This window comes from Gorilla gorilla, chromosome 8 (genome assembly GCF_029281585.2).
Source record: "Gorilla gorilla gorilla isolate KB3781 chromosome 8, NHGRI_mGorGor1-v2.1_pri, whole genome shotgun sequence".
Taxonomy (NCBI): domain Eukaryota; kingdom Metazoa; phylum Chordata; class Mammalia; order Primates; family Hominidae; genus Gorilla; species Gorilla gorilla.
The window spans coordinates 124,939,295-124,957,137 of NC_073232.2; the positions used below are offsets into that span (position 1 = coordinate 124,939,295).

Here is a 17,843-nt window from a genome sequence, read left to right on the forward strand (position 1 = left end):
GGTAGCAGGGCTCCATGAAGACCTAGAGAAATGCTTTAACAATCAAGGATTAAACTCACCCAGGGCTTCCTAGGATTCAGACCAAACAAACATGTTGGATTGCATAGCTTGCCTCAGTTACTAGTACAAAATGAATTCTGCCTTGTACTGTCAAAAAAAAAAAAAGTGTTTTTTATTAGGAAGGGGAGGAAGTGTGTTGGTGGTCTTTGAATAAGACAAGCTAAGAAACGTGATGAATCCTATTCTTGAAATCAGCCTGACTACAACTGTATAGATGTATTCCTTGTTTCATAATTTAAGTAAATCTTATGAGTACCAAAGGCCCAGAGCTAAAGGGGTAAAGATCTGTCCCAGGGCCAGGTATTTTGGACTACAGAATGTTGAAGAATGAAGGCCAGTGGCCCATAAGAAGGAGTTTGACATGACTGACAGACATTTTTTAAAGTGTGCCTATCTGTGCCCCATATCTAGGCAATTAGTCAGCCTACACTAAGGGCTACACAACAGTGTTTATTAAAAGCTTCCTAGATGATTCTAGTGCACACTAGCAAATGAGAATCTTTGCCAGAGTCTGTGACCTTCAAATTTCAGTCCTCTCACTCAGGCCTTTAAAGCAAATACATGCAGAAAATCCGAGAATGAGAGCACTAGCTGGAAGCTGAAAAGTGGAGAACTCAAAAAACTACCATTTGTCAAGTTTCTGTTGTCAATTGAGAAAAGGTCCCAGTGCCATAGGTCCAGGATAGCAAGTGGGTCTTATCCCCTGTGCCAACCCTGACCAACTGGAGTTGACTGCCTGGGGTGTTTCGAGGAGAGGGTTTGTTGCAAGGTGTGTTCAGGGCACTGTGATTGATTGACAATACCTGCCAGCTGTTTGGTGTTTAGGAGCTGTGGCATGTATGGCATGTATTTGTTGACCTTATTCTCAGGGTTAGATAAATGAATAGAAGAAATAACATTTTGTTGAAAAATTCAATAAACTGACTTATATCTTTGAATTTTTCTTCCCAAACCTTTTTTTTTTTTTTTTTTTTAAACGGGGTCTTTCTCTGTCACCCAGGCTGGCCTAGAACCCTTGGGCTCAAGCAATCCTCTGGCCTCAGCCTTCTGAGTAACTGGGAATACAGGAGCATACCACACCCAGATAATTTTTTTTTTTTTTTTTTTGAGACAGGGTTTCCCTGCATTGCATTGCCCAGGCTCATCTCAAACTCCTGGGCTCAAGTGATCCTTGATCTGCCTCGGCCTCCCAAAGTGCTGGGATTATAGGCATGAGCCACCACACCCGGCCTACAAACTTTATTTCTTGAATTTTAAGCCACCTTTATGTCAGTCTTCTCACTTTCTCAATTTTCCCTTCTTATGATTTCCTGCGGGATATTTCTTAAAACTTGATCATCCTTGATGTGGTTTGGATCTTTGTCCCCACAAAATCTTATGTCCAAATTTTAATCCTCCGTGTTGGAGGTGGGCCCTGGTGGGAGGTGATTGGATCATGGAGGTGGTTTCTCATGGTTTAGTGCCATCCCCTCAATGCCATTCTCATGATAGCGAGGGAGTTAGTTATCACGACATCAGGTTGTTTAAAAGTGGGTAGCACCTTCCCCTCACTCTCTTGGTCCTGCTCCTGCCCTGTAAGCCATGCCCCACCCACCCTTCGCTTTCCGTCATGACTGAAAGCTCCCTGAGGCCTCCCCGGAAGAAGAAGCCACTATGCTTCCTGTTCAGCCTGCAGAACTGTGAGACAGTTAAACCCCTTTTCTGTCTCAGGGGTTTACTTTATAGGAATGTGAGAACAGACTAATACAATCCTTTAGGTAAAAACTTTGTGTTTCTTTCAGCTCAAATATAGCAGCATGTATGTGTAAGGCCTGTTCTCTTCCTGTATCCATTGTCCTATATTTTTCAGGCTTAATAACTACTTTTTTCATTTATTCAGTATATCTATACTTTCTTCTCCTATTTTAACCCAGGTATCTTCTTTCTTTCTGTGTGCTCAGAAGAGTCAAGATATATAAAAATACTATATAAAACATAACATTTTAAATTTATGAGTCAGTGTAAACATTTGTCCAGGCTTTGAGTTGGGGTACAAATTAGATTTTTTTTTAATATAAGAGGTATAAGAAGGCAGTAACTTCTTCCAGATGAGTTCTAAATATTTTGTATGAATCAAAAATTACTCCTTGCCATCCCCCACCTCACACATGTATAATATACAAAAATTAAATCAGAATGGATCAACGACCCAAGTCTAAGAACTAAAACTATGAAACTCTTAGAAGAAAATATAGGGACAAATCTTCATTGGCATGAAGTTGGCAGTGGATACTTAGGTATGACACCAAAAGCACAAGCAACAGAAGAAGAAAACAGATTAGACTTTATGAAAGTTAAAAACTTTTATATATCAAAGAACACTATATTGTGTGTGTGTGTATGTGTGTGTGTGTGTATATGCCTTAAAACAGAACAACAAAAAGATGTGTAGTATTAGGATGCCTTGTCCTCCACATTGTAATGCATGTTTGTTTTCTTTTTAATTTGTTTTTGTTGTTGTTAATGCAAAGATCAAAGGCCTAGGAGTTGGGAGACTTAGGATCATGGTTGCAGCTCTGTGGGTAATGAGCAACATGATCTGGGTGATCTTGGAGATCTCCACCTCCCAACTTCCTGCATTCTAGTTTGCTCATTTGTTCTATTGCTTTATTTATTTATTTTTTCCCAGAGACAGGGTCTCACTCTGTCACCCAGGCTGGAGTGCAGTGGCACAGTCATAGCTCACTGCAGCCTCAATCTCCTGACCTCAAGTGATCTTCCCGCCTTAGCCTCCCAAGAAGCTGATACCACAGGCATGCCCCACCACACCCAGCTAATTTTTACTTTTTTAAGAGATGGTGATCTCCCTATGTTGCTCAGGATGGTCTCAAACTCCTGGCCTCAAGTGATCCTCCCAGCTGAGCCTCCCAAAGCACCGGTATTACAAGCATGAGCTACCACACCCAGCTCATTTGTGCCATTACTTTTACAGCCCACATTTGTTCTAAAAATCTTTGATTCTATTGTTACAAATTTATAAAGGACTTGACCATATTTTTAAGTTGAATGGTTCCAGTGAACAAAAATTTCCTGAGCACCTGCATATGTCCCGTACTGCCTCTTAAAATGCGGCATATACTGAGAGGAATGAGACATGGCCTCATCTTTAAAGTCATTTACAGTCTATTAGAGAAGAATATATAAGCAAAGAGTCACAAACATCTATTCCTACGGCAGCCAAGCAGGGAACAGAAATGAGTGAAACAGGCCAGTGGGGAGGTGGCAAACTGGATAGTACCTGGCTGTTCTAAAGAGAGAAGCTATAACTCAGTTCCAGCCTGTGTTTACCAAGTGGGAATGGGGACTCACTGTTGCCAGATATTCCAAATTTCAAAAGAAACTAGAAGTTTATCATTTTATATGAAACCTCCTGTTTAAAAAAATGTTTCCTGTGATTGCCAACTGGTTCAAAAATGCTTAAAATAGTCTTTCATAAAAGCAAAAGATGTTTGCTAGCCACGTAAGTCCTGTGGTCCACCCAGTAGTGACTTCTCAAACATGTAATTAAAATGCTATACATTTAGTGATAGCAATGTGTGCAGAGTTCACAAAGAGTACAAATAGTGATTAACTCGGCTTAGAATGATTTCTAAAAAGCCTTTCTAATTACTTTCTAATCACTTCTCAATTCTTTAAGCGCTTTTTGTTTTTTTAGAATGAGTAATTCATTTACCCTGGAGAGCTGGATGACGCTGAACACGTCTCCCTTGTCTGTTAAGTAAATACGTGTTTGGTAAATTCCACAAGTGAGCCTTTGGAATGTGTTTTGACAGTTTTGCCCATTCAGGTTTTCTGCTGCTTCATCTCCTGGCTTTTTACAGGCTTTATTGAATTGTGAAAAAGGGATGTCCTTCCTGCTGCTCAAGTCTCATTTTATAGAATAGAATGGATTCATTCTCATTTTTGAATGGAGCTGTAATTAACATGGTTCCTTTTGTTTAACAACCTCAATTTACATAGTACCTGCTCATTCCGGAGCATCGTTACTGGTAGCACAGCTTCATTGACTGATGTCTGAGGGCTCTGGGAATAGTGTTTGTTAATTATCTGCAGCAAACCAGGTAACTAAGGGGAGGTTCTGCTACTATGACTTTGATGAAAGTAGCACTGATGATTTTTTTAATTGCTTAATGATAGATTTGATCATCTTAAAGCAAAATAGAATACATACTCAGCTACTGAGAAGGTAGTGTTAAAACATAATTGCTTAAACACAAACATACACGCACGCAGACACACACACACACACGCGCTCGCGCGTGCATAGGCCCTGCATGGTCTTTTGCTGTATTTCTTTAAGAATATGTTAAGTTTACCTTCAATTGAGATGAATGTACAATTTTTTACAATAATGTCATCATCAAAGTGCCTGTAAATATTTTATGGTACATAGTAAATGCTAATGTCCTCAGAGGCCAAGGAGGCTACTGTATGAAGCAGTCTAATATTGGGGACTTAGGCAAAATGGAAACAATATGATCTGCTTAAAAGCATTTAAATTTCTATTGTTTTGGGTTTTTTAAAACGTTATTCTGGGGGCAGGATGGGAATACATCTATGGGCCTTATTTGGCCCCGTGCTCTAGTTTTCTTATATGCTCTCTGGAGTCACTGAATTCTAATTTGTTGTTGTTGTTGTTGTTTTTGAGACAGAGTCTCACTCTGTCACCCAGGTTGGAGTGCGGTGGCATGATCTCGGCACACTGCAACCTCTGCCTCCCGGGTTCAAGCGATTCTCCTGCCTCAGCCTCCTGAGTAGCTGGAACTACAGGCGCACGCCACCATGCCCAGCTAATTTTTGTGTTTCTAGTAGAGAGGGGTTTCACCCTGTTGGCCAGGATGATCTCGATCTCTTGACCTCGTGATCCGCCCTCCTCGGCCTCCCAAAGTGCTGGGATTACAGCGTGAGCCACCATGCCCGGCCCAAGTTCTAATATTTTAAAGCCAAGGGACACTAAAGATCATCTAGTCTAAGAGTCTCATTTTACATTTAAGGAAACTGAGGCCCAGAGAAAGGGAATGTTTTACCTAAATTAAACCCCAAGTGAATACTTCTTTATTTCTTTCAGTTTGCCTTAAAGACAAAGGAATTTGGAGATCATTTTAGAGTTGGTTGTATTTCTGCATTCTCCAATACAGTGACCGCTAACCACATGTAGGTACTGAGCACTTGAAATGTGGATAGTGCTACTGAGGAACTAAAGTCTTATTTTATTTTATTAATTGAAATTTAAATAGCCCCATGTGGCTAGTGGGTAGTGTGTTATATTGCAGAAAGAAACTCAGAAATTAAGGTTTTTATCCCTAATTTGTTACAGCCTACCTTAAATAAATATGCTACTTTACATATAACTCAAGAGCCAGTCAACAGAATACTTCTGTTTACCTCCTCTTCATCTTTTGTGCTAGTTTTCATACATTTCGCTTCTGCATGTTATCACTATTTTTATTTTAAACGGTTAATTACTTTGAAAGAATATAAGAGAAAAAGAAATGCTTTTATTTTTATTAACTTATTTGTTTATTTTTGAGACAGGGTCTCAGTCTGTCACCCAGGCCGGAGTGCAGTGGCATGATCTTGCCTCACTGCAACCTCCGCCTTCTGGGTTCAAGTGATTCTCCCACCTCAGCCTCCCAAGTAGCTGGGACTACAGGCATGTGCCACCACACACGGCTAAGTTTTTGTACTTTTTGCTGGAGATGGGGTTTCACCAAGTTGGCCAGGTTGGTCTCGAACTTCTGACCTCAAGTGATCCGCCCTCCTCGGCCTCCTAAAGTGCTGAGATTATAGGCACATACCATCACCTGGCTAATTTTTGTGTTTTTAGTAGAGACAGCGTTTTGCCATGTTGGCCAGGCTGATCCAGAACTCGTGGCCTCAAGTGATTCACCCATCTCAACCTCCCAAAGTGCTGAGATTACAGGCATGAGCCACGCACCTGGCCTGCTTTTATATTTATCCACAGATTTACCATTTCTGGTGTTCATCATTCTTTCTTGTACATTCAGGTTTCCATCTAGTGTCATTTGCCTTCAGCCTGAATGATTTCCCTTAACATTACCTGCAGCTTAGTTCTGCTGGGTAATATTTTTTGGTTATCAAAGAGTATTTTTATTTCATCTTAATTTTTGAAGGCTATTATTGCTGGACGTGGAATAATAAAATGACCTTTTATTGTTTCTTTTAGCACCTTGGAAAGTTGTTCCATTGTGTGTTTGTATTGTTTCTGATGAAAATTCAGGCTTCATTCTTATTATTGTTCTCCTGAATGTGTCTTTTTTTCTGCTGTTAAGTTTTTTTTTTTTTTTTTTCTTTTGAGAGGAAGTCTAGCTCTGTCACCCAGGCTGGAGTGCAGTGGCACAATCTCGACTCACTGCAACCACCACCTCGCAGGTTCAAGTAATTCTCCTGCCTCAGTCTCCTGAGTAGAGTAGCTGGGACTACAGCACCCACCACCATGCCCAGCTAATTTTTGTATTTTTAATAGACACAGTGTTTCGCCATGTTGACCAGACAGGTCTTGAACTCCTGACCTCAGGTGATCCACCTGCCTTGGCCTCCCAAACTGCTGGGATTACAGGCATGAGCCACTGCACCCAGCCAAGATTTTAAATTTATCTTTAGTTTTCAGAAATTGGACTGTGACATGACTAGGTGTGGTTTTTATTTATTTCTCTTGCTCAGAGGTTGTTAAATTTCTTTGATCTGTGGATCGGCTTTTTAAAAAAATACAGATTGGAAAAGTTTGACTGTCAGTTCTTCAGATATTTATTCATACCGTTTTTTTGTCTCTAATAATCTCTTTTTCTGGGAGTCTAATAACATGTATGTAAGACCACTTGTTATAACCTCACAAGTTATTGATGCTATGTTCTTTTTTTTAACTTTTTTTCCTCCTTCAGTTTGGATAATTTCTATTAACTATGTTCATGTTCAGTGATCCTTTATTCTATAGCGAAGGATATTCTATGGGGTACACCTAGTGAATTAATTTCAAATGTTATATTTTTATTCTACAATTTTATTTGGTTTCTTTTTAGAGTTTCCATTTGTTTCTTGATAAACTCGTATTTTCACCGATTATGTTTACCTTTTCCTATAAATTCTTTAACACAATTATAATAGTTCTAAAATCTTTATCTGCTAACTGTAGTGACTAGGATCTATTGGTATACTCGTATAGACTGTATTTTCTCTTGATTATTCTTTTTTCCTGTTTTTTTGCATGTCACAATTTTATAGTATTCCACACACTGTATAAAAAAGAACAAGGGAATCTGAAATATAACATCCTGGGTTTGTTTTTTTCTGAAAACATTTGACACTATCTTGTATTTAGATAATAGAAGGAGCCAATTCTCCCAAAAGTTGATTTGGTGCTGAGCTGAAGCTGTAATAAGATTGGATTCATCCGTGATTAGTGCACTCCCAACCTGTGTTTATGCTTCTTCTTACAAACAAACAAACAAACAAACAAAACATATTGTCAGTGTTTGAGCTGGAGTTGGTTGATCTGCAGTTTCAGATATTTTTTGGTTCACCTTTAGACTCAACTCTGACGGCGTCTTAAAATATAAGCACACAAGAATGTGTTGGAATATGTGATTTCTCTTTACTGATGAGCTCCTTCTTTATTCCCTCTTATTTGGCAAATTTGAAGATTTGGGGAGAAATATCAGACCAAGCAATTTGTTTTTGTGTTTAGAGTTCATCTAGATTCCATTCTGTTTTGTAAGCCTACATCATCATTTAATGTTTGACTGATTTCTCTCATCCCTGTAAATTCTATCTATGGCAGGCTCATTCTCAGAGCAGGTACTTGCCCTATATCGAAGTTGGTATCAAAGTTGCCACAACTGTTTGCTCATACACGAAGTACTTGTTTCTCTCTAGAATTCATCAGAGCTTCTTTGCATCTACTTACTTCCTCCAGAAAAGTTTAGTAATTATTTTGTCTGGGTTTTTCTTGTTTCCATGGGAATGGTAATTTGCATCTTTCTGTGGCATTTTTCTACATCCTAACTGGAAGCAGAAGTTCCTCACATGTCTTAGGTTGTCAAATAATGAAAGATGTTGAAAGAACTCTCTTTTCCATTGTGATATTTTTCCAGATATCAGAAATTCAAAAGGCTCTTCATGCCTGAGTAACATCAATACAGAGGATAACCTAGCTATTCAGGGCATGATAGCTGAGTCAGTGCCCAGGAAGCTATGCTAAATGCCAAAGAGTGACTGACCCAACCACTCCATGATCAGATCCCTCCTGAGAAAGCTGTGTGTCAATCCCTCTGCTTCCTGAAGCAGCACGTTTTCTACCTTTGTTAGACTCCGTGGCCAGAAGTTCCCAAGTCATGTCCAAAATTCAGTGCTCCAAATTGTTAGGAAATATTTCTTCACGGTTTTTCATCTGGTTGGTGTTCTGCAATACATATATGAAAACACACGCTTCAGCATAGCTCTTTTGCAGAACTCCTGCACTTCACAAAAGTCCTTATATGCAAACAATAGTTGTGTAACTGTGAATGCCTTTTATCTGCTACTAAAATTGTTGGTGAAGTTTTCAAGTACCAGAAGATACCCTTACCTTCTCTTAGTTCTTTAAAGACCCAACTTGCTGTTTTCACTTTTTAAAATAATTCGTTGGATACCACATTCTTAACAAAGTTTATGAAAAGAAAAATAAATATAGGTGTGCTGAGGAATAATCACTGTCTTCTGGAGAGTGTCCTGCATATTCCAAATGACTAATTTTTAAAAATGTTTTGAATGTATCAAATGGGACATTTCCTGGTGAATTAGATTTGAGGCTCCTTCCCTTTCAGCCAGTTTATAACATGATGTGAGCTTCAGTCAGTCCTAACTTCTTATAGAGAATATTTTAATCTGCTCACCTCCAAAATACAGGTCTTATAAGTTTTTTTTTTAAAAAGAGTTCATGTTAGTCTTATGTTAGACTTATACTGTTGTTCAGATGGTATTATTATTTTATGAGTGGAGAGACATGATGCTTTCAGTGATATAAGCTCTTCAAACTAAGTCTTATTTTCATGATGTCAGGCCAGTCCTTTAGGAAGTATCTTGCTAGATTTGAAGTTACCTGATTCTTTCTCAATTTCTTTATGAGGTAGGAAAGTATTCAATGGCTATTGTGTATATCTTCCAAAAGATTGAAAAGTAAAGGAAATGTTAGCCAAAAACCCTTTTGCACGTGTGTTTCTCTATAAAAAGGGGCTATGGATCAAGGATATGATTGACTCTGGGTAACTGTAAAAATGAAAATTCATTTTATGTGTTTGAGAGCTCTACTCCCAGGATGATTCCCAGGACCACTGTGGAAAGGAGAGAAGTAGAGGAAGGAGCTCTTCCTTCCAGGAATTCGTTCATCATGCTCATACTGACGTAGAGAATTCCAGCATACACCATCAGTTTTCATTGCCTTGTTATGCTTCCCATTGTTTCTTAATCTCAAGAAGACCCTCGCAGTCAACAAGTATAATATTTATAAAATTTATGATTTCTCAAATTATTTCAAGAGCAGCAGTATGGCTGTTCCATTCTTAAGGCCCTATGGAAGTTAAAGAACTGAAAATTTAAATATCACATCTGCCATTGGCTTAGGCCTCTGAGCTTGTGTTCTTTCTATTATGGTGTTTTTGGTGAATGCTTACATCTTCAGTTAAATTATTCAAGAAAAATAAACCTAATAATGTTTCTAATTATTTAATGAAATAATCGCTAAACCCAAGATAGTCTATATTTTAAAAATCCCCTCTAATTTGTTGTCTTGTTTTGTTTTGGTTCAACTAGAAGAGTGGGCCCCACAGTGGGGAAAAAAAAAAAAAAGCCCACATAACTTTATTTACATGAATTTTTTTCATTCCGTAATAGTAATCATTGTGATATATTTGGCCTGAAATTTTCTATATTAGAGCATTAAAATGGAAGATAGCAAGTAAGAAATGAAAAAAGAATTGTGTTTCCAACAGTGCATGGCATTTGGGTGTTACGACCGGGATGCATACGCTCTTGCCAATATCTCTTCTCTTGCTAGATCGAGTTAGTACTTGGGATGCTGAGCTATGTCTAGGGAGGCAAGGAGATTGTGGGAGTGGTTTATAACTCCTGAAAAGACCCAAATCTTTACTTCCTGTTTGTTGATTCCTTCAGTAGCAGACTGTAGGTCCACTCAGAGTAGAGTTTTCCCCTCAGCGAACCCGATAGAAGGATGAATCTATTACCTGCTTTCTGATGTTGACTTCTCCAGTGCTACACTGGATGGGCTTTAAGAGCAAGAATAGGTCGCAAACTTTATGCATACTTTATTTAATTCTTTTATTTCTTCATTCTTTCCACAGATACTTACTGGGGATATGATACTGGCCACAGACACAATAGTAATAACATATTTCCTCTTCATTTTAGATTACATGTTATAATACCATCAATCTGAACAGGAGAAAATCTGATATAAATAGTATTTTGCTGAAATAATTGCAGTGTTCATGGTGCTCATATATATTAAAGGTTTTAAGTGAAAAAATGAATTATAATTGCTATATTATGTTGATAAAAGAAATCCAATGGAATAGTAATAACAGTATGACAAAATTGAATATTGTTGTGCAAGAAAAGAAAAAAATTCAACTTCAGTTGTTTCCTCCTTCTCCATTATTGATATCATCTTCCACTGCTGTGATGCTTCCACTGGGAGCCACATATCTTACCCAATTTTACCTTAAGGATAAATTGTATGGGGTTAATAATCAAGAGCTGGAATAAGTCTAAGAGGAGCTACTATACTGGGAAAGAATGTTAAGAATTTGTATGCTGTCAAAAATATATTTATGATAGTGTATGTAACTGTTTTCTATGAGTTGGATTTTCTGTCATGAAAGGAATATGCAGTGCTTTTTCTGATGTGCTTTGAAACACAAATTCTTCTGTTAACACTTGTCTGTAACTCTTCTGTAACACTTCTTTAACTGCTTGTTCCTCACTGCTGGCATGGAAGCTGCATGAGTGCAAACACTTGATGTTGTTTCCTGGCCATATCCCTGGCACCTGTACCTGGCACACAGTGGGGATTCAATGATTCTTTGTTGAATGCTCTGAATCTTACATACTGTATCATGACATGCCTTTGTATGGTACCCTATAGCTTCCACAACATTTTTACTTAGGCTACCTCATTGGATCATAACATCAACTTGGTGAGAAAGGCAGGACAGATATTTTATCCTGTGAATAAGATTGCAGCTCAAATGGGCTACAACAGGACTAAGATAGGAGAGTGGCAAAATCATAGTAGCCCAGTGATGTTCTTATATCAATCAATTATCATTCAATAAATGCTTATTATTGTTGTAGGCCAGTCACTGTGCTAAATATTGTAACTGAATTACCTTATTGAACTCTTACAACAATCTCATGATATAGTACTATTATTATTATTATACCCATTTATGGATAAACTGAGGCACAGTGAAGTTAGCCACACAGCTAGTAAGGGCCAGCACACTGGGATTTTGGGTCAGGCAGTGTGAGTTCACAGCCAAAGCTCTCAATGTGGCCTAACTACTGCTCTACATTTTTAGGGTATCCTTTAAAAAAAAAGTCTAGCAGTGTACATATATGAGCCAAATAACTACCATGGTGACTTCTTACTAACATCATTAAATTACTTGTTATTATTATAATAGATGCTTGTTTGAATGCTTATATGTTTATAAGCCAGAGATGATTGTTGTTATAGGTATGAGTAAAGAGACAATGCAAGAGGGAAAAGGAGAGAGAGATGTAGAACAAGGTAGTCAGATATTGCCAAGATTATAAGAGAGGCATCCTTCTAGTATTGAGTAAGGCACCTCCCAGGTAATGGGGAATGAGTCTGAAAACGATTTATTCAAGGCAGCTGGTTATTTAGGATGTCAAGCCATACCTACTGTCTTCTAAAAGGGTCTACGGCTGGAAAAGAGACTGCCTAGTGTCAACCAAATAAGATGATCATGGCAAGAGAAAACCTCATTAGAACTCAGCAGTGTGACTTTTTAAAGAATGTTCTAAATTGCCTATAACAGTATAAGGGTTTCAAAGTTCTGGGGTGAAAACACTTTCTCCAGCATGAGCTCGCTTCAACTACTTGAGAAGAAATGCACCTCACCTTGAGTTGATTCAAGTGCCTACAGCCACTGATAACACATTAAATGAGCCCTTGCCTTGAAGAGAGCAAAAGCCTAGAGATAGTTCACTACCAATAAGCTACAGTAGGTGAGCATATGAGGATTACTTATGCAGGGTGAATACACTAAAATTAAAATTGTTCTAAATGGAGTCTGACATACATATGCAAAATGAAAGGGGAAAGGGAGAGCAGAATCATTAACATTACTTGTAACCTGTAAAAACCAACAGCTAAATTCCATGATGACAAAATAGACTAATGGACCTCAGATCTTCTCCACCTTTGCTGATATTTGCTGGAGTGGCCTGGACAAGACATCATCTCTAAATCATTATTTTCATGTTGGTTATGTTCTATAGGTCAAATATCTAATTATGCCCAAGATAAATAGATAAATTTATCAAATACTGTTTATATTTTTCAAATACATGAATTGAATTGAAATATGTGTCAAATACATGAATTGAAATATGTGTCTGATGTATAATGCATGCATGCAACTTTAACATTTTATGCCATTTTAGTACTTCTGAGATTTACTCTCATATGCACTCCAAGTCATTTTTCCTCACTCAAATTTTCTTTTCCGTAGAGCAAATTGGTCAGGAGATGTTGGAAAACCTTAGTCATGACAGAGAAAAGATACAGCGAGCACGTGAAAGAGTAAGTACAATTGATACAGTTTTTTCACATATTCAGTAAATGAAGACATAAATGAAAGGCATTGGGACATAAACAATAGCAATTAGGTAGATATATGTGTCTAAGGTGAAAGAGGGTATAAGGTCTGTGGAAAGGAAAAGAAAGAGGGTGAGATGGAGCAAATAGCAGCTGACTCTATGTCCCCATTCCAGAATGTTCCCAGATAGGTATTTTATTTACTTCTTATAGAGGAGAAGGTCACTGAGGGAGATTTTGGACTATGTTCATCTTTTAGAGTGAAAACTATAGAATTATTGGTGGTCATCTTTCCTCACTTCATTTTATTTTTGTTTATATGTTTTTAGGACTTTGCACATTCATAAGCTGGAGATGAATTACCAAATGTATATGAAACTTTTTCAGCCTGTGCTTTGCTTTTATATCCAGTTCTAGTATCCAGCTTAAAGCTCCCAAGATTACCTCTCACGTGTCATTCTCCAAATTTAAGAATTTTCCAAGTTTGTCTAGCTGTCAGAATGTATTTATTTTTGTGTATTTGAACATTTTTATCGTTTGGATTTTCTATCATGAAATAAATCGTCGCTTGCCATGCACTTTAGAAATAATCTAATTGCATGAACTTCTGTTTTGTTTTAACATTGCTGTTCTTCTTGTAGCTTCGGGAAACAGATGCTAATTTGGGAAAAAGCTCCAGGATTCTGACAGGGATGTTGCGAAGGTAAGAGCAAGGTAGGGACATATCTTTCTCTCTGTCTGTTTTTTAAAATACTATGTTTTCATTCAATTGCAATGGGGCATATTACATGCTTTTGAGCTTCTGCTCTTAGTACCCTGTGCAGGACCCATTTGAAATAACAGAGCACTGATATTAACTCTTGTTTGGACAGGGACACATACTAACACAGATTAGAGAGAAGGCTTGAGCTAGGGGGGTAACCTCAAGCTATGGAAAAAATTAGGGTTAAACACGAAGTATTTTTTCATAGCCTGAGGAAGGCCCCATGGGCAGCAGCAGGCTGATTTTATTTTCTATTTCGATGGCCTCCTTCTTATGGAGGGAATGCAGACCTACCATTTTCAGGAGTACATTTGCCATTAGCTTTGCTCTCTGTTGCCTTGTTTTCATTTCTTTAAGTGACGCTGTTTGGGGAAACATTTCCGTTTTATGTATATACTTAAAGATGATTTATAAAACGTCAAGATTATCTGAATAATATGTGCTAAGAAACAAATGTTCATGTTTTATATGTGTAACTCTACCTTGATTGATGGAAAATATGTTAAATAGTATGAGAAAATAGATGAATGAATGTAGGTAATGTTCTTATAAGTACATTCAGCACAAAATTATTTCGCATTCAGAATCTACCACATAAAAATATCATCTAGTACGACTGTCAGTTTGGAACTGTGGATAGAAAAGTGAACGAGAAACATTGAGAATGGCCTCTGGAATGGCTTAACTGGAATTTTTAAGAAGGAAATCTTTACAGTTGATACTATAGAGACAACCATCTAAAAATAACTAAAGTCTTGTCTGATCACATATACATACAATAGTTTGCTAAAAGTATGTTTGCCATGTTACAGACTTATTGCATAAGAACCAATCAAATGTCTAGTGGTTTGGTCTTCAAGGCTGATAAGATTTTCTAAGCAGCCTGACCAGTAGCAAGCCTAAAGTTCCTGGGACATTTCCAGCCAAGGCTAGTATAATGTGACATTCCCCCTCATTTCCTTGGAACCCGACTCCCAACTCAGAATCATAAGCCATCAAATTCTGTGATTAAGAGTACTATGTAAATGGCCTAAGAAAAACTCAGAATTCAGAGAGAAGGGTAGTTGCAATTGAAAGGAATGCTTCAGTGCCTATAGACAATAAAAAAGAAAGGAAGGGGAGGGAAAAACCTCTGTTGCTTCCCTAGGAGGACTCCTGCGTCGTGAGCTGTAACGAATATTCTGCATATGTCTCCATTTTGTCAAATCTCATTAAAGAGTCCTCCTGCTTTATGTCAATTGAGCTGTCCAGAAATCATTCATCATTTTTAGTGTAAAAAAAATGATGTGGTTATTTAAATAATATCATATTAATGTTAAAGTTCAGCTGTCATTTAATGGTATGGCTTAATCAGATGTAGCATTTAGGAAAAATAGTTTATGCGGGCTCTACGTGGCTTTCAGGTTGGCAGATTCAAATAAGGATTTATGGGTTTCAAAACCAATGTATTTCTGTCCATGTTTCTGCTTGATCTACCTCACCCTTTAGTGCAGGACACTGCAGACAGTTATTTCAACAAATAAAGCATCTCCTCATATTGTGTTTGAATAAATTTGCAAGTCATTTAGAGAGGGTGAAGCACAAACAACTTCTGCAACCTTTGACTGGGCTTTCTGTAGGGAAATCATAATAACGTGGTTGTTTCAGAAGCCTACGGAAGAAAATTACTCTGGTGAAATCTACATGGGGTTCTCTTTGTAGGCAAACTCAGTCAATCGCTGAGTCATCTTCTTTTGGGATGTGTCTAGAGTATGAACAGAAATAAAAATTCCCAGATGGACATCACCTTGCTACATCTGAACCAAGGGTACTCTTAAGTCCACCTGTTCATATGCATGACAATGTTTTTCACTAGGCACAGCTGGGATCTTGGTATCAGCCAGGATATTCAGATGTTTTCAACCAATGCCATAACGTGGCAGGTTTTCTGGGGACCAAATGCAGTGGTTTTAGTTTCTAATTACTGCCGCATATGATATACAATGTATTTTGGACTTGAAAAGGCACAAACATTTTGCCAACCTCTCTGCTTCATTATTTTGGTTATCTCATGGAAAAACTCTCTCTAGAGAAGTAGAGGCAGGGTTTATGTACCAAAGCCTTTTATTGAATGCTCTGATTTTGCTTTCCCTGTTACAACCCTCCCATTCATATGGCTTTCGCTTCCAGCCCTTGTGAGCTTGTGTTTCAGAAAGAAAAGCCACATTCTCTTACTCTTCTTCTTACCAAAACTGCATAGCTATGTCGTGTGTCAACAAGCCCTTCTGATTTAGGAAATGTTATGTTATTGAATCTTGTACTCATCTGTCACCTTCACAAATCTATAAAAGAAATGAATGTCCTCTTTGTGAAGTGTGAGCATTTACCTGCATATAACATAAGCTTAATTATTTTCATATGATAAATTCTGTGTGACTGAAAATAGTTAAATATTCTGTAGTATACTAAACCAAGGAGTTGCTTTGTTTAAAAGAAAGATTGCAGGTTATTTTTAAAATTTTTTAAACCTTGATTGTTCTTAAATTTATAAAGTGAACAGAAATGGCTTGGCACGGCTCATCATTTGAGCCATTTTATGTATGGTCTGTTGTGAAGACAGGTGAAAACGGTGTTCCATTGATACCAAAACCTGTGCGTATGTCCACTTGATTATCTGTAAAACTGACCAAAAGGAGTTGGAGAAATCAAAATAAGTAAGCAACAAAAATTAAGTTTATAAAATCCAGTAGCCACTAAATAATCATCTACCACTCATGCTTTTTAATATTTTATTAACTTCAAATAAGATAAACATCTATTTCCTTCCTTCTTTCCTTTCTTCTTTTCTTTCTTCTGCTTATTCATTTCCTTAGTAAATATTTAATGTCTGTATGCCAGGGCTGGGGATCCTGAAATGAAACCAATTTTATCCTCACTTTCCGAGTACTTTAGTGTAGTAGAGGACGTATGCATAAAAATGTACTATGGAAATTCACAAAATTAACGGATTCTCAAAGCAGCTGTTGAAGATTCCACAACTCCAGTTAGTCCTTGCTGCAAGGTCATTCAAAGGGACACCAGAAAAACAAATAACTAATAAAAAATACGAGTTAAATGGCTATAATGCCAACCTGTTTGGAAAAAAATAGGGAAATAGAAAATGGTATATGGAATCATTACAAACAAATTTTGAAAAGAACTAAGGTGTGCAAAAAAATTGACATATAATATGTAATTTAGTGAGATAGCAACTGATTCAACCGAAAAGAAATTGCTCTTCATGTAAGCATGCCATATTACCAAAAGAAAGAAAACAAAGGAGAAAATTGGTTCATTCAAAATTATAATAGTAAAACTCGACATCAGAACACAGCTATGGCTGATTTCCTGGAAAGTAATTTTTCTTCGATCCTGACATGTGATGGAGAGCTATCCAGGGACAAACTGTTCATTTCCTAACTCTGTAGACAGAGTTGAAATACAGTGGAATTCAGATAATAATGAAAATGGTCATGAAACAAGTGACCATTTATGTTGTAACTGGGTCCAATAAATGGATTTTTTCATTGACTTTCACAAAATTTGATGATTATAATTGGCTGTCTTAAAGTGTCACAGTATCACTGGGAGATTTAAATGTCTCTCTTCATATGTATGTATTTATGTGTGTGTCTGTGTGTGTATTTTTTCTATACCTTTGAGCAGAAAGTCTTATTCGTTCAAACTGTTGGCAATCTGTAAAAATGAAAATTAAGATTTTCAAAATTCAGTCAGAATAAAAAGAAATCATGATTCTATTTCCTTTTACCTCTGAAGAGTTAATGATTGATCACTAATTGTACATTTGTTTCTAAAAGTATATGAACAATGCCTCAGGAATGTAACAAAGTTATAGTTTAAGAGCTCCACTGACAAAAATTTACAGGATATGTTACTACTTTACCTTGGCTCCTCCGCTGCATTGTATATGCTGGCAAAGTGCTTATTTAAAAAAATGGCATAAGCCAGGTGTGGTGGCTCACGCCCGTAATCCCAACACTTTGGGAGACCGAGGCAGGCAGATCACTTGATGCCAGGAGTTCGAAACCAGCCTGGCCAACATGGTGAAACTTCACCTCTACTAAAAAATACAAAAAAATTCGC

General features: G+C 37.5%; 1 protein-coding gene across 14 annotated transcripts in view; it reads left to right on the forward strand.

Annotated features, from left to right (window-relative positions):
• The window catches only part of VTI1A (vesicle transport through interaction with t-SNAREs 1A), a 505,013-nt gene that overhangs the window by 208,333 nt on the left and 278,837 nt on the right, over window positions 1–17,843 (forward strand). For 13 of the 14 annotated variants that reach the window (XM_004050110.5, XM_063710515.1, XM_055352174.2 and 10 more), the window contains 2 exons: window positions 12,873–12,943; window positions 13,600–13,661. In XM_004050110.5, the coding sequence (XP_004050158.1) occupies window positions 12,873–12,943; window positions 13,600–13,661 (133 nt within the window). Of the gene's footprint in view, window positions 1–12,872; window positions 12,944–13,599; window positions 13,673–17,843 lie in introns of all 14 variants that reach the window. The other variant, XM_031015670.3, reaches the window with a different exon arrangement.